The sequence below is a fragment of the Aphelocoma coerulescens genome (assembly GCF_041296385.1).
Source record: "Aphelocoma coerulescens isolate FSJ_1873_10779 chromosome Z unlocalized genomic scaffold, UR_Acoe_1.0 ChrZ, whole genome shotgun sequence".
In the NCBI taxonomy this organism is placed as follows: domain Eukaryota; kingdom Metazoa; phylum Chordata; class Aves; order Passeriformes; family Corvidae; genus Aphelocoma; species Aphelocoma coerulescens.
In genome coordinates, this window is record NW_027184085.1 from 8,630,794 (window position 1) to 8,646,043 (window position 15,250).

The 15,250-nt window shown below is 38.9% G+C and overlaps 1 protein-coding gene across 4 annotated transcripts in view; it reads right to left on the minus strand.

The window, feature by feature from the left end:
- Positions 1-15,250, minus strand: part of UBAP2 (ubiquitin associated protein 2) — a 200,415-nt gene that overhangs the window by 162,459 nt on the left and 22,706 nt on the right. For all 4 annotated transcript variants that reach the window (XM_069001108.1, XM_069001107.1, XM_069001106.1 and 1 more), the window contains 4 exons: positions 11,729-11,806; positions 10,014-10,124; positions 6,065-6,218; positions 4,299-4,376 (listed from right to left, as the gene is read on the minus strand). In XM_069001108.1, coding sequence (XP_068857209.1) covers positions 4,299-4,376; positions 6,065-6,218; positions 10,014-10,124; positions 11,729-11,806 — 421 coding nt within the window. The remainder of the gene's footprint in view (positions 1-4,298; positions 4,377-6,064; positions 6,219-10,013; positions 10,125-11,728; positions 11,807-15,250) is intronic.

Sequence of the window (15,250 nt, forward strand, 5' to 3'; positions counted from 1 at the left end):
CCTGAAGAACAGCTGCAAGAAAAGGGAAATGCAGACTGGAAAGGCAGGCAACACTCTAAATTTGTGCTTATCTCTAACTACACAGTAACTGAACTGCCCTGGTCTCTGATCTGGCAGTGCAGAGCCAGCCATCCTCCCAGCAGACACCAAGCTGATGAAGGCTTATGCCTTAAGAGGTAAAGACACTAAGTACAGAAACTTTGTATTCTAGGTACTCCATACTACCAAAACAAAACACCAAAGTTGGATTTAATAACACAAATTACTTTTGTCTTTATTTGTTACCATAAAGCTAGAAGCAATTCATCAGTTTTATATACTGCATGTACTCTAGACTATTTTTACAAGTCATGCTGAAAACTTTCAACTCTAAAATTATATTTAAAAGAAAATAGGTGACTTGTTACAACTAAGCTACGGTAATCTCAAAAAATTTTAAAAATGTACATGGCAGAGTTTCTTAACTAATGCAGAACGAACCACAGCAAAACTAAACAGACTTCAAATTTTGACTTCCAGAAGGTCTGCTCCACATTCATATTTTAGAAAAAAAAATATCCTCCCTAGTTCTGGCAAACGAAATCCAAGATATATCCTGTGCCAACTGGGCCAAGATTTTAAACCAAGGGAATGTTTACACATGCAATTCTGGTTACAGAAACTCGACTGGTTCAAGGATAGTACACTTTATATTGGAAAATGGTAAAAAAAAAAAAAAAGAAAAGCGGTCAAGAATACAAACTGGACTATAATGAGATCTCTATGAAAAGTATAAACTGTTTTGTTTTCCCATACAGCCAGCAGACAAAACAAGAGCTGGAATTAAAACACAGCATTTTTTCCTTTCATTTTTATATCTGTTTTGTAGGAAAAAAAATTCCTGGCAGAATCCACATTTACAGTATGTTGTTCTGGAATAATGAAGTAAAGAGAGAAACAGAAATGCAAGCAACAACTCTGTCTTGTCTTTGCAAAGCAGGAGAATTACTATACATGAGTCTGTAACAATTTCTATGCTGAATCAAATCCAAAAGCTCACCTACCTGTTATTCTTTTATAAGCCATGGTCAATTAGATATCTAGGGAAGAGAACATGAACTGAAACCACAGTGCAGCTTCTTTGGATGCTTTCCTGGTCTTCAACTGTTTGTGGCTTTGACTTCCTTAGTCAAAGATAATTTACATACAAGAAAATCTTTTGTGTTTTTTCCTCTTCTTGCCTACGGTTTTTTTTTTAGGATGAAATTGTCAAGTCTCTTTATGTGTACATTTTCCACAACACATCACTTTACTCAGAAAGGAGTTCCTCAGGTTCACTACATGTATGAAGAACTAACTCTCTAAGTTCATCTTGAAGCTGCAACCTGCTGATCTCACATAATATTCTCTTTTGCATACTTGCTTGGCATGATCAGTTGATGCCCCTACAGAAATTTAACAGATCTCTACCACACACCCACTCACTGGCAGAAAAATCTTAGTCTACTTGTTCCTCACACTCATAACTGCAGACTTCCCAGTGCCTTCAAAAGCCTTTTCTAGCTCTACTGCATCCTTTTCAATATGAGGTAGAGTAACTGGGAGAATCAGACCTGCACTTAAAATTGAAGATGCAGAAACACTAAAACAGCAGCATAAAAACAACCTGTGCTTGTCAAGTTTGTCAATTTGTATACAACACTGCAGCTGATTAAAACACAAATGAGAAAATGTTTCTATAGCTGACAATCCTAAATACATAACCATCTGCCTCCACAATTTCTTCAGGAGATTCCATTCTAGAGAGTTGCAAATCCTTGCAATACTGACAAATATAATTACTCTGATGCAATCACTGCTCGTCACCATTACAGTATTCTTACATCTAAATTAAGCTCATGCAAGAAATTTGGTTCTGAAAAGAAGCACAGATGAGAAGGGCATCTTAAAACAACATACTCCCTGACCCCAATACAAAGTTTACACCCTTAGTTTAATAAGAAAAGATTTAGGCAAGAGCAATTACAGCTGCAATGTATCCTGTTATGCATGGTGTAATACATTTTTGCTTTCTGTTCATCAGTCAATAATTTGTATCTGCTTTAAATCCCTGATGCCCTACTTATCAGCACCCAGTGGTGTTTGCACTCTGTTTACCTACTATAAAGTTACCTACTATAAAGTTACAAGGAACATGACACAGTTATTAACGGAAGATCTACTGCCAGATGAAGCTAATGCCTACACACCGAATGTCAAATTCTCAGTATCAAGGTTTTTCCCCCTCAGTAAATAGCACACTATCACCTCTGTGTCAATCCCATTTTTGCTATTTTCAGTTGCTTATCATTTCTTAAAATTAGGTTTTTGTACAATGAAGCAATAATATATATGATGGCCCAGCAAATCTCCTAGAAGGCAGCCAGTAAGATAACTCCTGCCTGAAAAGGTAGCTTAAAATAGAGAGAGCGTGCTGCTCAGATAATTAGCTGACCCCTTATTTCATATCCAGCACCTAGATTTCTACACACACACACACACACTGCATGAAATATTTCTAGAAACGGGTTCTGTGGCGATTACCAGCAATCTGTTTACTTTCAGCTGAAGTATGTCATCTCTCATTTGACTATTCTGTGTAACAGAAAAGAAAGATAACAGGATGAAATGGCAGGAAGCTTTTTATTATTATTATTATTCCTATTAATATCCAAAGAAAGAAGGTGACGTATCTCTGAAACGATACGAACTGAATTACACACATTCCTAAAACTCCCTGCAGATTTCAAGGGTTTTCACTATAAAATTAATCAGGTATTTCCTGTATGGAATACACACACCTGTAATATAATGATCCTGGTAGCTGGCCAACAGGTTTATCACAGACACTTCATTAAGATACTTTGCTCACAGTACAGTCTAATATATTTGGGAGAGAGATACAGTAATACTATGTACACAAAGCCAGTGAACAGAAACTCTTTGAAGTTTCTGTTTCTTCAGTTAGACAGGTCAGTTTGATCTGATGATGAAGTCTGAGATATGATATTCATCTAGAAAGCTGCAGTTTTGATAACAAAAGCAGTGTATGATTTGCAAAGGTTAAAGCAAAAAACACTGTTATTTTAAATTTATCTCTTCATTTCACAGAAGAATTTTTTTTAAGTCCTACCTTTATATTTATATTGAACATAAAGGATTTTTTTATAACATAAATAACTGCAAGACTTACATTCCATCTACTGAAAGTGTTAACATACCAAAAATTGTAGCTGTGAACTATACCACACCTGGCCCTGCAAAGCTACTTCTCAGCACACACCATTTGTTTTTTGCTGATTCACAGGCACAGCTGAGACACACTTGCACACAAACCTCTGGAAGCTATTTCTTTGCCTCTTTGTACACCTTCAAGATGCAGATCTGGAGACAATGAAGTTGGATGTGCCTGCCTCTGAATGCCTTGTTACCTGACATTCCCAAGAGAAAGGAGTCCTTTGAAGGCAGAATTTTTCATGCGTCAGACATTACTTACTATGTACATTAGTTTTGCTATACATTTTGTCAATTTAACTTATTTAATACCCTCGTCTACCCATAACCTACACCATACATGGGTTACTCATTTTCATTCCTCCTACTTTAAGGCCTCTTCTCCACCCCAACCAGTGAAAATCCAAACCAAATACACATCACTTGATTCCACATCCAATCCATTATCCCACCACTTCTACAGGGTAGGATCAGAGCTATACCTAAGACTCCATGGTATTCCTTCTCCACAGTTCTCCTCATCAACTCTTTCATGCCAAATTCCTTCTCACAGCAAAATCTCTCTAAGGTGGCTTGTTCTTTCTCTGATTGGCTACCAAAACCAGAAGGCAAGCTTGACACCAGAGCCACCCAAAACAAATGGTACAAGTACACATCAAATCCTTCCCCAAGAGCCATACAGATGGAATCTTGTGCTCTCCTGTTGCCAAGGTACATCCTGAGGAACCCAGTGCACTCCCACTCACAGGAGGCTGGCATGAGTCAATCTGGGAAAACAGCTCTCCATAGCCAGAGCACAGCAGCCTGCCACACAGGAAATTACCACAGAAGTGATCTGTGTCAATTTTTTTTAAGTTGTTCCAAGACGAAGAAAGGATAAACGGTAAGGGAGTAGGATGTACGCAAGTTCAAGGTGGCTGAAGTGCTTATGGAATCAAAGGATAGCCAAAAAATGCTTAAGAGGAAGCGTTTAAAGAAATAAATGGGAGAGTTCCATTTCAGGACACGAAAGCATTGCAAGTCCCACACCAGTGCCACCATCTCACCTCTCCCACGGCCACGTTTCCCACGGTCTGAAGGCCTGTCTCCTTGATTGTTGTCCACTCCATTCTCTTCAGCTCTAACTGTGGAGAGAGGACAGCTTAAGAGAAGCTTTAGAGACTCATATGTGAGACAATACAGCCATCTGCTTAACCTGAACCCGTCAAAAGAAAAGGCAAAACTTTCAAGTGGGCTGGTCAACAGATCTCAGTTACCCCTTTTCTTTGAGGCCACACTAGAAGCAAGTTATGCTTCCTTTGTACTGGACAGTTAGGAAGCAAAATATAAGAAGGAAAAGTCCCTCAGGAGACAAACCTCTACAAGCACCATGTTTTGCAGCCTACTCTGCTTAATGAGGCAAGAAATACAGCTGCCTCATTCTGTGTTTCCTCAATAACGCACTGGTTGACAACAGTGAAAAAATAAAGGACAACCAATAACGCCAACTCTTCTCCTGTCTGCTCATACTGCATCCCTGTACAAAGCATGGAAAGAGATTTCTCCTCTGTATTTAAAGCAGAGGGATGATGACTGGTTGAAGGCAAGGCACTAGAAAAGCTCTGCAATCTGTTTTGTGGGAAACTCCTGACAAGGTACTCTGAAATATGGCTGGCTACATTAAGGGGAAAAAAAAAAAACAACCCAAAACCGGCCTCTTGAAACACTCATTGCTGAGACATTGTACTCCACAACTTCTCCTAATGGTAACAAGAAAACCAACGATGCTTGGACATAAAGTTGGGAAGAAAATACCAAGATCTGGTAACCATCCAAAATGTCTTTAATTCCAGTTTACGAAAAGACACAAACAGCATCTCTCCCTGGTAAAAAATTTTGCCCTTTGCTTTCATTTTGGTGGATCTAATTTACACCTTTCTAAGTCTAGCTGCATGTTTTATTAACATTTTTTCATTTTGACATTACTCTATCCTACAAAGATTCACAATGTCTGTATTGGCACGACAGTTGAATACCTTCCAATTATGAATGAGTTGCCTAATATTGTAAATATTTTTCCTACTCATAAGTGGAACGTTAAACGTATTGTATTCATACTGATGTCTTTTTCATCTATTAGTGAGGCAAACAGCCATTACAGGCAATGCACACAGCTTTGAGAATGCTAACAAAACTTAGCTAAAAAAAGCAACACGTATCCAATGGTGATCTAATGTGACTCTATCTAACTTGGAAACATCAGTTTGCTTTTGTACAATGTATTACTGCAACTATAGCAAAGCTTGAAATGTTTCAACTAACAATGAATTTTCTTTGTTGCAGAAACTCACCTTTGGTTGATTTATGTGAGAAATATATTTAGAGATTAATAATCATCCCAGTGTTTTCATTCCCCTTATGAGAAGATGAGAACATCTTCAGGTTCTCCCACTCATAAAAGGAGATGGAGTCAAAGCTGGATAATTTTTTCATTAAAAGAAACAAAAAAGTGTGTCAGCTGTGCAGCGACATACTCGCTCTCAAGTAGTCTTACTAAGAGTCAATTCTAAAACTTACATGAATAACAAGATCAACTCATCGAACAAGAACAGAGACTTATATTAAACAGAGTGCCTCTGAGCAAGTACAGACCTTCCCAAAACCAAGTCATACAGACAGATCAAGCATACCTGTGGCACAAACAAGTTATGATCCCTTCAACGCTGAGCTACAGTCCGACGGACTTTGTTCCGTTAAGCACTCGCTCTTAGCTCAGTCAGTTCCAGCTGCAAAAAAAGCATCTCAATCTTTAAAAATTAACCCCTATACGTACACTCTCGTCCACGGCTGCCTCCTCTTCCCCGTCTGTTGGAACTTCCCCGTCCGCGACTCACTTCTCTGTCCCCTCGTTTCTCTCTGTTCTCTTTGTTTTCTGAACCTTCCTTTCCAAGGCTTTTCTTCTTTCCCCCTACAGTCTCCCAAGAAGTCTATTTGGGTAGAATAGAATCAGACACAAAAGTCAAAAAGGAGGAGACACCTCTCAATGCACACTTCTCACCCCTGTTCACAGAAAAAAACCCCAGGTATTTGCATAATGTCACATATGCAAACTACGCTGATATAAATGGAAATGCAGACGGTATTTTTGCAAAGAGATGAAAAAGAAAAAAATTTTAAGTTCAATTTTCTTAGGGAATGTGAGAATCCCAAATATTTCTGGCTATAATGGACTCTTACTAGTTCAAGGAAGACTGGATACAACCGTAACATAGAACACCTGCAAAGCAAGCAACAGTTACCTACTCAAATATATCCATAAATCTAGCAAGGGAGCATGAACAGAGCTATCTTTTTCTCCCAGGGAAAAGGGAAAAAAAACAACCTTTTAAGTATCACTGAACAAAAGACTGATGAGAAAAAGTATCTGGCCTAAGGAGGGAAAAAAACAAAAAGAAAAAACCCAAACAGAAAAGAAAAACTTTCATCCAGACATACCAGAATTTAAGCCCCAGAAGACAGAACGGCAAAACAACAGCTTGGGAAAACTGATAAGCCAGACCATCCACTCTTAACAGCTACAGACCATCAAACATAGCAAAACACAGGAAAAGCTATGTCTAAACAAGACAAGGGATCAAGGTCCAAACATCAGGCTTCTGTTTTAATATTAAACTCAATCTTTAAAATAAATTCAAGGATGGTATCAACTCCATAATCTGTAGGAGTTGAAAATAAAATGACTAAACACTTGCCAGGAATAGCTCAGCAACTCATATTATGCAATTGCATGGTTAGTCTATTGAGCCATAGCTGCAAAGCAAGGACAAAGAAAAGGTATTATTTGCAAGCCATTAAGATAGCAGAGAGGTTTACATGTATGTCCCAATTTCTAGGAGCTTACAGCTCAGTTAAGATTTTTAATATCAGAATATTTGCACATACAAATTGTTGTGAAGGACTGAAGTATGACATCTGACAGGCACCTGTATCAACCAAAAAAGGTTTTCTAACAGTAATTTTAATTCCTATCTCTCAGTTCCACCAACAGCAACTCAGCAGCTCTGAGAAGCCAGGCCATGACCAGCTAGGCCAATCTGCCTAGGAAGCCAATGCCATGAAAAAAGCAGGTAACAAAGCACTTTACAAACTCAGTGTTGCAGAGTCTCCTTTGAGAGAATAAGAACAAAGAGAATGGTTATTCTCTCATTTTTTGGCATGGCATTGGGGAGAATGAGGGCTGAAATCACTTTTCAGTTCCATCTCCGCTACAGAGGTCTAAATCAACTTCAGTGAAGCCCAACCAGCACTGATCAGAAGTACAAAACTAAACACATTTGAACAACACCACCTTATCTCTGAGGCAGAAAGCTGCTTCCCTCAATAAGTATCACACGGCTTCACCTACCATAGCTGGTGTAACTGCACTAAAACAATCCTAGTGCTTCAGACACCTCACAAGAGGAAAAACACCTGCACTGACAACTGAAGAGCCACATCTGTACAGCTCAGAATGCACTATTTCACTGATGGGCTTGGTGCCAAAACATCTTTGACCATTTCAGGAAATACCCAGAACTGGATAAGGCTGCAAAGCTGAAGAGGAAGCAGCCTCTGTCCTGAGTGAGAGTTAAAATAACTTAGGAAGGATCAGTAAAAAGATGGCTATGAAAGTATCAGATCCATGCTTTCCAACAGTACAATTTTGTGGAAAGCCTTGAGAAGTCAGGCATGTCTTTTAAGATAGAGGATGGTGCTACCTCTGAGCATGGGGATCCATCATAGGCTGTTGAAGCTGTCTCTCTTTGTAAGGGAGGTAACTGATTACAATTTCAGCTGACAATGCCTGAGGCAACCCAAATGACAGTTGTAGGCCTGACCTTTGAAAATATTTAACAGAAGAATTCTTCTCGGCCTGTTCTTACATGGAAAGAAAAAGAATAAAAATCTGAAAGGTCTCTTTTGTTCTGTCTACAAAGGCTGAGTAAGTAAAACATGGTTGAGCATAAAACGGACATAGAAGTTAAATGAATACAAGTCTTAAGCAAAGAAACATGTCGTTCTCTACTCATCCACAAGCCTCTAACTATCACAAACCAAACTGCCACAGCTGCTGCAAATGGAAAGTCTTTACAGAGACTAAGTCACACAACTTACAGCTTGTACAGCACAGCTTTAAACCCCAAAACAAACAAAAAAAGACCAAGACAAAACTGGCTCAGTACCAAATAAATTATAAATACACATTTTAGCTATCACTCCTTGCTCTTCTAGTTCCTTCAGTTGAATGGACACATCTTTCAAACCAAGTTTAAAAAAACATCAAGTGCATCAAAGCAGAGTGAGACCAGAAAAAGAGATTTGGGAATCTGCATTCGGAATTTGCAGTACCTCAGCTTACAACTTTCTATCAAATCCATGGTTAAACTGTTCTAAAGTATAATGGTATTAAAATAAACCCTTCCAACTGGAGGCCCACAAACTTTCATAAAGAATAAATTTCTTCACACCCATCAATTAATACTCCTTCCTCCTTGACTCCTTCAAGTTCTCTGTACTTGTTTCTACGTTGCATGTTGTCTACAGAGAGCAGTGGGTTAAGAGGGCCTTGTCAAGAGAGCAGAACATACTGACATCACTTCTAGTTGATAAATGAGTTCAGAAAGTTTTTTCCATGTCATGATCAGTTACAACAAATTGCTAAACTAAGAAAGGATTAATATTCTCTATCAACCAGCAAACTACTCTCAACTAAAAAATGGTGAATATGAGAAGTATGAGAGAACAGACTGATTTAATTAATGGAAAATGCTCTCTTCTACTCCCAACTTGTCAATATCGTATACTTCTGTGTTTTAGAGTATCTCAACTTTGATAAAAAATGAAAAGGGATAGGAAAGAAAGTCCCCTTAGTCAGAACAGTGTGTGTCCTAGACTTAGGGTGTGTGAGAGGTGAGTTTCCTCATTAACAATAAGCCAGAGTACACATCCTGACAAATCACAGGAAATACTGAGTGTTCAGCATCAAGAAAGGAAGTCCAGGTTACTTTCCCGACTTGGACGAGATGAACTCTAATTTAAGGACAAACGTAAGAAATCCTTCCAGCAAAAACTTCAACTGCAGTAAAATATATTTTCTTAGTATCTCTTAGAATAAAAAATTTGTGCAACTTTCTAAGCAACATTATTTGTTGTTGTATATACATAGTTTGGTCTCCTCCTGTTTCTCAATTAAGACATGCAAATGAGCAACACAGTTAAAGGAGCAACTACTTGCTGCATCCTTTCTTGTCATAAGTAGCCTTATCAATGCAACTTGCAGATGTGGAAACCTCCTCCAACTTCAATACTAGCAATGCACACCTACAGAAGTTGCACAACTTAAAAATATCTGCCTGCCCTTAGGTTTACAAAGATTGACCACTGCGATGGTCTCACACCACAGAATTGTGGAGGGTCTACACAGGAACTACAAAAGCTGCAGCAAGAAACAGGCCTGTGTCTGAGGGAGCACTGAGTTCTGCTGCAGAGTTAAAACTGCTGCATGTAAATGAAAGCAGAGGAACTCTGCAAGAGACCAGCTGAACACCCACAACATTTTCCAGATTCAGCCTTCTCCAAGGTATGAATGCAGTCGAGAAGCTGCCCCAGTTTCCATTTCCTTCAAAAGAAATTGAATGGAGACACGGGAATTGAAAACTTCTGAAACATAACTTTTCCAATCTCCTCTTAGAAGCTGAAAAACACAGCAAACAGAAGGAGCAGTTTAACAAGTAAAACCTTACCGTGTCTGAACTTCCTTCCAGCAGTATGTTGATTGCTCTGTTCACATCCCCATTACAATCATGTAGTGCTACTATGCACTCATCCTGGTTTTTCCCCGTCACTTCCATAAGCTGGCAGTAAAAGTCAGACATGTTAAAATATCTAAATTATCATCATAAGAAAAGAAGAGTTAGTATGACCACAGATTACAACAAAGTGCATAGCTACCATGTCAGAGTAAATTAACATCCTGAAAAAAGAAATCTGCATTTTACAGATCTGCTTGGGATTCAGATAAGAGATAGAAAGAAGCACAAATTAATTGGTAATCAAGGAAGCACTCTTTCACACCTTTTTTTGTTCTGTATGCTTGCAGCAAATGTTGTCAATGCAGAAAAAGCAGTATATGAGTGTAAAGATGTAAAGAACCACAGTAGTTTCAGTATCATCCTATCTCCTTCTCCACCAAATTAGCCCCTCTTTATCCCAGTGCGAGAAAAGACCTACAGCAAGACATGGCAGAGAACAGATCCACCTGGAAAAGCATCCAGACTGAGAAATACATTATTTTTCAGACAGACTAGCTCCCTTGATCCATTTTAGCATAAAGCCACACCAGAGTCACAAGCAACAGCGGATTAAGGAGACCTAGCTCTGAATTATGCTCCTTGAACTCGTGGTGTACATCCTGACAAGCGTGGGACAGGAATAATATGTCATGGGGCATTCAGCAACTTAATCCAAAGAACAAAACCTACATGAGCTAGCAATACATATGCAGAAGGTAAAATATTGGAGATTTTCTATGCAGAACTTAATTCATCTCCTTCCTACCAGCACAGCTACAAGCACTATTGATTAGGGTCTTTTGACTTCATGAAGTACAAGACTTAATTTCTGGCACAGCAACAGAACTAGTTTGTAACAAGAACAAAAAGAAGAATAATGCTTCAGAGGAAGTTTTACAGATGACAAGAAATCCCGAAATCAGCATTCAAGCTGATTCTTCTCTCCTGGGTGTACTCATAGGTTCTTCATGAGTTGTGATGTGTTCACTATGACAAAATCATCAGTAGCCACAACAGAACAGAGACCCAGACTGTCAGGACTGCTTGAATTAATAGTCTCAGCTATAACTGGGTAAAGGAACCTTGATTATCTAACACCCAACACTCACCACGGAAAGGAAATGGCATGAGATTTCATTTATACACTGTTATTCTATCATTTTAATGCATACACAGATCTTTGAGGTCAGATTATTTATTTTTTTAAGTAACATCTTGATTTACCTTTAAGCTATCATCAGACTTTTACCTTTCCTGAAAAACTTCCAAGATACAGCCAAACTCAGTTTACACACATGACATTTTTCTCACGTTTAGGTACATGTGGACAAGCCGAATGCATTCTTTATTCTGAAAATCATTAATCATCAGGACCATACTAAAGAGATACACTGTGGACAAGACATCAGCACAAACGAGTTTTGGCTTTAGGGTTTGTCTACAAAGCAAAAAACACTGATATAACTATACAGTCAGAGCTATACCACCACAAAATTTCTTGTAAACGGACTTTACAGTGCAATAAGAGCATCTTTTCATAGTTAAACTTATGTCCTTCTGAAAAAGTTTCATCTAAACCAGAAACAGATGCTCTAGCTCCAAAATGTAAGCCAGCTCTAGAGCATTTTATTGTGAGGCAAAAAAACCCTTGCATGTAAGAAACATACTTGTTTCACTTTATCTTCAAAATCTGCGTCGTTCTTATCGTAGATCATCTGAGCGAGGCGAATCTGTTCTGCTGTTGCCTGAAAAAAGATAACATCCAATAAAATACACAAAAGGCAACTACATTTTTTTTAAGTATATCCTAGTGTCAACTGTTTCTTCCTACAGATTCTCAAAAAGAACATACAAAACAAGCACAGAGATGCTGTGGGGAAGGGATCAATATCTTGTCTATTCCCATTTATAGTTTTATATGTTATTTGGGAGAGAAGCAATTTGAACACATTCTAATCTGTTTGAAACACAGTTAAAGGTCACCACACTGACAAGACCACCATATAATAACATAGAAGCACCAGGGTATGTTTTAGCATTAACGCTTTTAATTTCATTTAGGATCTACTACTCCAGAGTTAAGAGTTTTCTTGTAACAAACTGGCAATGGTATCTCTAAAGTAACCACACCTCTGATGATCCCTACTCACATCACCTTCCACAGCTCTCCCAACAACAACCTGACTCTGGAGTTTTATGAGCTTAAAAAGACTTGAGTCGTGCCTCAAGACTTTGCCCATGAACAGCTGCACTGGGCTATTTTTACAAGCAAAGACTGGTCTCAGAAAACTGGTAAAGGAACTTGCTATTGATGAAGTACCTGGTGCTTCTGCAATGTTTCTGGACAAAAATCCACTCTGGCAACTTGCACAAAAGCTGAGAGACTGAAAGAGATGCAGTCAAGTACCATAAATCCAAACAGCTGCCCCTGAGAGAAAACAACTCTAACAGAGATGTCACATCACACAGGTCACTCTTCATAGTGTGGCATCTGCAGCCTATGAACTGCACTCCTGAGAAAATACCAAAGACAGGATGTGCTACAAAATCCTGGACCTCATTTGACTTCTGCTCAAAGACAAGAGGCTACTTGTCTTTGTAGAGTCGCATGCAGAGAAAGCTGATACTGAAGAGAGCCAGGACCCATGATGAGGCTGCTGAGCCTGCAGAGGTTCTTCTTCATTGAGTGGGACCAGCTCATCTACAGGAATTTTTGACAAAAAGGATTCACCCTGGGCAGCTCTCACCGTTTGCCATGTCACCTCACAGGATATACATATGAAATTCTGTGCCTCACAAGGTCAGACCTAATCAAGCTCAGACTGTCTAGCTTTTGGAGTTTACCACAAATGCAAGCTCTAGAGGAGATCACGAAGCATAAATGCTGAGAAGAGTCTAAAAATTACTTCAACGTACACCACCACCTGCTTATTTGCTGAAAAGTTACTGCAGCTGTCCCAGTTCCTTGCGGGAAGTGACATCTGTGCTCAGAGACAACGTTCCAAGAGACATTTGTAACACAGTTACATATTCTGAGTTACTTCACCTTTTCTAAGTGTCATGCTGACAGCCTCGTAAGTCACTCCACTGGGTAATAAGGGGACAGCCTGCTCTGGAACTCCTCAGTTCCACCCTCCACAGAAGCCTCCCTATCAGTGAGGTGCTTTGAGCAAAGGAGCTCGCTCTTGGTGACTGCTGAGAGCTCAGCAGACTACAGAACCAAAATGTCTCCTGGTGTCAGTAATTTAAGTCTTGTTGATCCATCTTCTCACTCTGATTACAGCCTCCACAGGCACACTGTGATTTTCAAGCTAGTGAAAAGATTTTCTTTGAAGATATCCAAAGCAAAAACATTCAGACAATGTAACTTCTATAGAGACATAATGGCATATTTTACCAAAAACCAGGAATCCACTAAGATTCATTTTTTCTGTAAACAAACGTTTTTTTCAAGCCCATGTTAGAAGACAAAAACATACCAATTTTAAAACAATTACAAATGTGTGACAGAATCTTCAGTTTTCCTCAGAGAGCTTAGAAACTTATAGATGCAATATCACTCATATTCATGCCAGTGGATAACACCCAGATGGAACTGAAGACTCAGAAGGAAAAAAAAAACAACAAAAACCACAAGATGACTACACAAAAACATCAGACCAGTGCCACAAAACATTCTGGCCTTTTACCCAGCAAGTAGTGATTCTTTACTTTTAAGGCACCATTGCTAGAACCAATGCTGTAGTATCCTAACCAAGAGTATAATTAAGTTTTAATTGTGACTAAGAAAGTAGTAGCACTATAAGACAGCCCGAATTCAACCTTACAAGACATATTACCTTTTCAGTATAAGAATGGAAAAAATTTCAAACTAAAAACTTCAAACTACCAGAAAACAGAAGTGTGCAAAACACATTATGTGACAGTAATAGACAAAGATCTTACAAATGGTAAAATGGCACATTTATTATCCAGAAGCAATGCAAAAGAAACACGATGTAATTTCTTAAATAATTTAAATTATGATCAATGTGATGTTATGACAGTGGAATTTCCATTTGGGAAAAGAACACTATTCTATACTCAGAAAAATGAATCAGTGGTGATTAAACAGTTAAATCCACAGACTTCCGTTGATCTCCAAAGACTGACTAAGCAGAAAGGTCCATCTGATATACCAACAATAAAATATACAGTGCGTTAAAACGTAACTGCTGCATACGAAATAACCACCTTTTCCACTGAAGTGACAGAACCAATATCTATTATGCAAAAGGTAGAATAAATGGACAAAATGCAGAAAAGGTCTCAATGCCTAAAATCAATAAATCCCATAATTTGGGCAGGTCCTCTAGTGATACACCATGACCATGCCCACAGTAATTATTTTTCTCCTTTTAACAGTTGGAATTACCAGTGCTGTATCTTGTACCACCGTCCCTCTGAGGAGAGTTGGTTTCTACCTTTCCTCTACCCTTTCATGAGGTACCTGAATAGAAGACACAATCTTGCCTTGTCTTCTCAGGGCTGAACAAACCCAGATCTCTGAGCCACTCCTCATTCATTCTGTGTTTCAGTATAACAACCATCTTTGCAGCTTTTCACTGGACTTGCTCCCATTTGCCTATGTCTGCCTTGTGCCAGGGAACCCAACAAGGCAAGCACCCCACTGCTGTCTTGTGAAATGTCAGAAAAGGGGAAGCCACCACTTCTGCCAGGTTGCTTGCCATACCCCTGCAGCCTTGTTTTAAAATAAAACCAAATTCAACTCATCTGCTGAAAGTCACTTTCTAAATTGATACATTAGCATGAACCACCACTATGCCAAGGCCTGCAATTCAAGGAGGTGATAAAGGTTTGAGGTCACATGATTAATTCTGCGCAAAACAGACCAAGAGTGTGTCAATAATGAAGACCAGTTCAGAAAACAATAAAAGGCAGTATTTCCCTGCAGAGCACCGCTAGACTGATCCAGTCTGCCAGCAGTTTTTGAATTTTGAGATGTATCCATCAAGAGAATACTGAGTTGCCAGAAGCAGAAAAATTCTTTGTAACCCACACAAGCACACAACTACTGCGACCAAGAAGCAATGGCAGTGAGGTGAAACTTAATTTCCATCTAACAGATACTGAAAACTTTAGTCTGCTAGTGGATGACCATTCCACTTGGTAAGGTCACTGAGCAAGAA